The following is a 6,000-nucleotide window of genomic DNA, read 5'->3' on the forward strand; positions in this document are numbered from 1 at the left end:
ACATTACTTTTTGTTTTGTACATTATCTTTCTAAAGAGTGAAGATAAATTTACCAGTGTCATAAACCTCTATACTTAAAAAGGAGCTGGTTATGCAATATTAGATATATATATTTTGTTTAAGTTTTTATATAAAAAGGAAATAAGATATTGTTAAATTATTTGTTTGCATTTCGTGAATACAATGCAGATTTCAATTTTAAAATTCATAATATATATAGATAGATAGATAGATAGATAGATAGATAGATAGATAGATAGATAGATAGATAGATCATAGCTTTATTTGCTTGGTCCTTGAATACAAATATTTCGACTATACAGTGTTATTAGTAAACATCACAATGAAGGCGTAATGAAATGTTATAAAATTATGGCTAAAAAGAAACAGTTTATTTCATATTTTAATAATGTAAAACTCTTAGTGGCTTTAGAACAATGGAAAACATTTCTAAATGTGTTAAATTGTTACACATTTATTGAGTATTTAAAATACCCCTGAATTGCGATTTCAGTTAGATTACAAAGTATTCATGTATTTAAAATACCACTGAATATGCGATATAAGTTAGATTACACAGTATTGAATATTTAAAATACCCCTGAATTGTGGCCTGAGGTAGATTATGCGATATATCGTTAACACTTTGTTCCATTGCTTTTGCATATAAGATGCCATCTAATTCCAATACTCCCACATAACATAGTTCTCTTTATTCGCTCTAGCATCAAATTACAAGCAGAAAAACCCCCACACCTAGATTGGAAACCATTCTGCCGAGCGAATGGTCGCCGCATCAGTAGGAATACATAAATAAGTATCTAAGGACTTAACACTAACTGCAAATACCTGACTCGGATAACTATTGCTATATTAATGGACACCTGAGAAAAGTTTGGATATAGTTAAAACTTTAAACAATTGTTCACGTAACATTATTTGTGGCAGTCCTGTCTTCGGTTAATAATTGTATTGATATAGAGATACGACTGATCAAATGGTCAACAGCTGCATCAGTGTGATGTTAATATTTAATTAAACACTTCTATTGTGAAACTGTTGTTGAACGCTTTAATCGCAACGTGCTTTCCTAAAATAATAAAATGTCAAATATTTCATCAGAAGTTTATTTGACTTGTACCTTGAATAATTTTTGTCCGAATGTTATTCTCGTTTAACGATTATTAATAGTTAAAGTTTGTTAAAGTTTGTTTTGTTTAACGACACCACTAGAGCACATTGATTTATTAATCACGGCTATTGAATTGTCAAACATTTGGTAATTAGAGAGGAAACTCGCTACATTTTTCAATTACTAGCAAGCGATCCTTTATATACACCGTGCCGCAGGTCATGATAGCACATACCACGTCCTTTGATATACCAGTCATGATGCATTGATTATTAATATAGTATGGTTCACTTTGACTTGTAGACATAAAGGAGATTCTTCCTATTGTAATACGTTTCTGATCAACAGAGCATTTTATTGTCTAAAATTACACTAAAATATAAGTGTCGGTATACACAAGGTGGTCCCGATCGCCTGAATGTTTTAGGAAGCCGCTATTAGATTTCACCTCGCAAAACTGTCGTATGTACGATTTTTTTATTAGAAAATAAAATGAAGTTTTAGCTACTACAAACGTTATGACGATTAACCAGATATATGGACACTAATATTCTAAACATGACAAAGTATTTAAAGGGACATTCCTGAGTTTGCTGAATTTTTAAAGATGTTATCGACTAACAGAGACATTTTAACGATTATAATTACATATCAAATATATTTTTAGGCATATAATATTAGTGGCTGTATATTAATCGTGTTTCTGGTCGTTCTAATATTTGTACTAGGTTAAATTTCATTTTATTTCCTAAAATACTTTTTTTTTTCGTACGTACGAATTTATTGGAAGACGAAATCCAGTTTGGGCTTCTTACAAATATTAAGACGACCAGAAACACATTGAATATACAGACTGATATTCTAAACCGGAAAATATATTTAATATGTAAGTTTAATCGTAGAAATATTTTATTAGTCGGAAACATCTTACAATGCAGCAAATACACGAATCTCCCTTTAATATATTATCGTTAACTTTGAATTGTAGATATTAATGTGAATACAATTAAATACAAATATTTATTTTAATGCTAGTAGATCATCTACTGTATTTGCCATTGTAAAAATTAAAGTAGTTAATATGGGTGCTCTTTCCGGAAAGTAGATTTTATATTACAGATCGATTTTGTTTGGCTATTAAACGCTATTTCTTACAACATTTTAATGGATTCTAAAATAGAAATTCGTGTAAGCGGTATTTTCAGAAAGTAGATTTTGTTAACATGACCCGTTTATATTTAAGTGATATTTCATGAGTAGTAAGAGCTTTTTAAAACTGTCAGAACGAAGATTAATAACATGCTTTCTGTTTCTATTAGATTGTCAACATCTGTTTGTTTTAAATTTTACATCAACTTATTGTGTGTTTTTAGTGATACTGACAAAAACAAATGCGTCGGTCTTTCTGCCTACTCCGTCGCTTGCCCACCTACTAACTCGCCTGCCTATCTACACATCTGCCCGTCCACCCACCTGTTCCCTCCCGTCCACCCACCCGTTCCCGCCTGCCCGCACACCCGCTTGTTTACCTTTCAGTTTATGGTCTTTGATATTCTATTAATATTTTGTGTTACAGACTGTTTGGCATTTAATTATAGGCACACACTTCTGATATCCCGAAGGTACATATTTTTAAATATACATAGTACTGATATCCCGAAGGTACATATTTTTTAATGTTTTGTATTTTTCTATTGCACGTCTAATGTTTGCTTTTTTTCCTACTTAATTGACAGTGCAACACAAAGTCGCCTTATAATGATGTGTGTCGCCATACTTGAAGAAATCTGTTCTTTTGTACGTGCGACACGAAATTTCATTTGTGTTTGTGTACACCTAACCTTTAAATTGAAGAAATATTCATTTATCGGTTCAGTGGCCGCGTATAAAACGCGGACGGCAGTGTAACAAAATACTGAGTCTATTTAGGGGCGAGATATTTACGAAACGCACGGAACAAGCCGAAGTATGGCTTAAAATGTACCCAGCTGGAGAGACAAAAGACGATCAGAATTGTAGACGGGTATTTTATGACGAAGTTACTTTATATTAATTAGAATTATTTTAGAGAGTTACAGAACTGAGTTATAAACTAAAATCGAAGATACCAAAATATCATTTGCTTCGAGAATCTCAGAATGTATCTTCAGAACTAATAATAGTAGTAGTAGTAGTAGTAGTAGTAGTACTACTACTACTACTCCTACAGCAACAACAACTACTACTACTACTACTACTACTACTACTACGAGTAGTTTTAGTAGCTGTTGTGGTAGTAGTAGTTGTAGTAGTAGTTGTTGTTGCTGTAGGAGTAGTAGTAGGAGTACTGATAATGATAATGTTGATCATCATTATCATCATCATCATCATTATAAATAATACTAATAATAATTGAAGTTGACATCACCGTAGTAATCATGATCGCAGTGATAATAATTACAGAAATAATGATCATAATGATAATAATAGTAATCATAATCATGGTAATAACAATCATTGTAATCATTCAGCATAATCATAACAAACATAAAAATAACCAGCATAATCATTACAGTAATCACGATCGCAATACTACTAATACTACTAATAATAATCTTAGTAATCATCATTATCATCATAGTAATCACAATAATCGTTGTAATCATTATCGTCGTAATCATAATCTTAAAGACACCACCAAACCAGGAACACTTACCGTCGCGAGGAGGGGACGGCGTTTGGTATGGCGACATCGAGAAATGCGGCGGCGGCGGGTTGTACGACGTCGGCGCCATGGAGTTCATGGAGAACGGGTAGCCGAGCGACCGCGTCGCCTGCGACGTGTACGAGCCGTCGTGGTGGCCGTGTTGCGGCGGGTATCCTGTCCGGATCTGGTAGGCCGGGTGCCCCATCCCGGGTGGCATCTGCTGCTGTAGTTCCATGAAGGCCGACTTGCCGACCATCTCCTGATCCAACCCGTCCATGGGCCCCGTCATGTTCAACATGCTTGTGTTCTTCGTCGACTGATTACGGGTAATTTTCAGATAAATACGTCGAAAATGCCGATCAGAAAACACACTTCGCTGCTACTAGCTCGCTCTTCTAACTATCACTTAATTTAGTACAGTCGTCCCACAAAATATAGCAATGCATAGATCTCGCTCACCAAGCCACGCCCACGATATGAGTCGCTCGACGGCTATTGGCTGCTGTTCGGTTTCGCGGTCGACGTAGCGCGAGACAATACCCGCGGTTTTCTTCCTCTGTGAAAATAAACTGACGGAGAAACAAGCGAGACCGTCCACGGTATTTTATTGTTCCACGTGAGTGAATATCTTCTGAGGGAGATGACACAAAAGCCGACAATTTTTATTTGTTCTTGGTCTTCCAACCAAAGATTTTCTCTTCTCTTTTTTTCTGTTTCTTTTTTAAATTTATTTTCATTCTACCGAGCGAGCGTGATTGATCGCGACTGTTCAGCTTACGTTTCTGTTGTTTGGTTTGTAGTTTTTTTTAAAAGACTGAAAGATGTTTTTACTGAAACAATTGGTCAGTTTACCGTCTGATGATGTTTTCATTGAAACAATTGGTCAGTTTAACGGCGCTTTTTGGTCTCTGATTCTGAATACTTAACGCAAACACGTTAGTAAGATTCTTTCAAAACAAATCCATGTTCCAATGTCTGGTTTTTACAGGTCGGATCTTTCAAAACAAATCCATGTCTGCTTTTTACAGGTCGGGTCTTTTAAACCAAATCCATGTTCCAATGTCTAGTTTTCACACTTCGTGGACAGGTAGCCGTTAGAAGGCGTGAAACAATCCCGGGATATGAGGGACAGAGAATGCTCCTAAGTGAACAAAACCAGTCTGTTGGCGCCCGCTATCGCCGTGTAACTTGTCTTCGTGTCAGGGCCGTACCTAAAGAAAGAACAGGGGAAGGGGGAGGAGGAGGGTGAAGGGGATATTAGAAAAAGGACAGGCACAGAAATATATAAACCTTTTCACTGTGAAAAAAAAAGAGTAAATTTAAATGTTTAAAAAGATAATTTTTAATTTAAAAAGGATCATTTTAAATTTATAAAGAGTAAGTTTAAATTAAAAGGCTCAAATTTCGGGGTTTTTTCGGTGGTTACAATTGCTCTACATGCAAGTCCCGTTATGAACATTCCTGCACTTGTGTACTAGAAGGTAAAAATCTTATAGAGGAATCTTTGTATTACACGAATTGGAAAATTTATTCTATGCAATGTAGTAGGAATAATAGTAGTAGTAGTAGTGATAATAGTGATATCGTAATACTATATATTTGTTTGTTTATGTTATTATTTTATCGTCGTCGTCGTCGTCGTTGTTGTTGTTGTATTGTTGTTGTTGTTGTTGTTGTTATTATTATTATTATTGATGCTGCTGTCTTAATGATATTATTATTATTATTATTATTGTTGTTGTTGTTGTTGTTGTTGTTGTTATTATTGATGCTGTTGTTTTGATGCTGTTGTCTTAATGATATTGTTATTATTATTGTTATTGTTATTATTGATGCTGATGTCTTAATGATATTGTTATTATTATTGTTATTGTTGTTATTATTATTATTATCATCACTATTATCACTATTATTATTGTTGTTATTCTTCTTCTTCTTCTTCTTCTTATTATTATTATTATTATTATGTTCTCCTGGAATATATATATATATATATATAGATAGATAGATAGATAGATAGATAGATAGATAGATAGATAGATAGATAGATAGAGATATAGATAGATGTAGATATATATATATATATATATATATATATATATATATATATATATATATATATATATATATATATATATATACATTGTATATAGATAGATAGATAGATATTGATATATCTATC

General features: G+C 33.5%; 1 protein-coding gene across 1 annotated transcript in view; it reads right to left on the reverse strand.

The window, feature by feature from the left end:
- LOC121385182 (homeobox protein DLX-1-like) overlaps nucleotides 1-4,232 on the reverse strand; it is a 32,423-nt gene extending 28,191 nt beyond the window's left edge. Inside the window, exon 1 of the mRNA XM_041515744.1 lies at nucleotides 3,828-4,232. Coding sequence (XP_041371678.1) covers nucleotides 3,828-4,116 — 289 coding nt within the window. The 5' untranslated portion in view covers nucleotides 4,117-4,232. The remainder of the gene's footprint in view (nucleotides 1-3,827) is intronic.
- Between the last annotated feature and the right edge of the window lie 1,768 nt (nucleotides 4,233-6,000).

The sequence above is a fragment of the Gigantopelta aegis genome, chromosome 11 (assembly GCF_016097555.1).
Source record: "Gigantopelta aegis isolate Gae_Host chromosome 11, Gae_host_genome, whole genome shotgun sequence".
In the NCBI taxonomy this organism is placed as follows: Eukaryota; Metazoa; Mollusca; class Gastropoda; order Neomphalida; family Peltospiridae; genus Gigantopelta; species Gigantopelta aegis.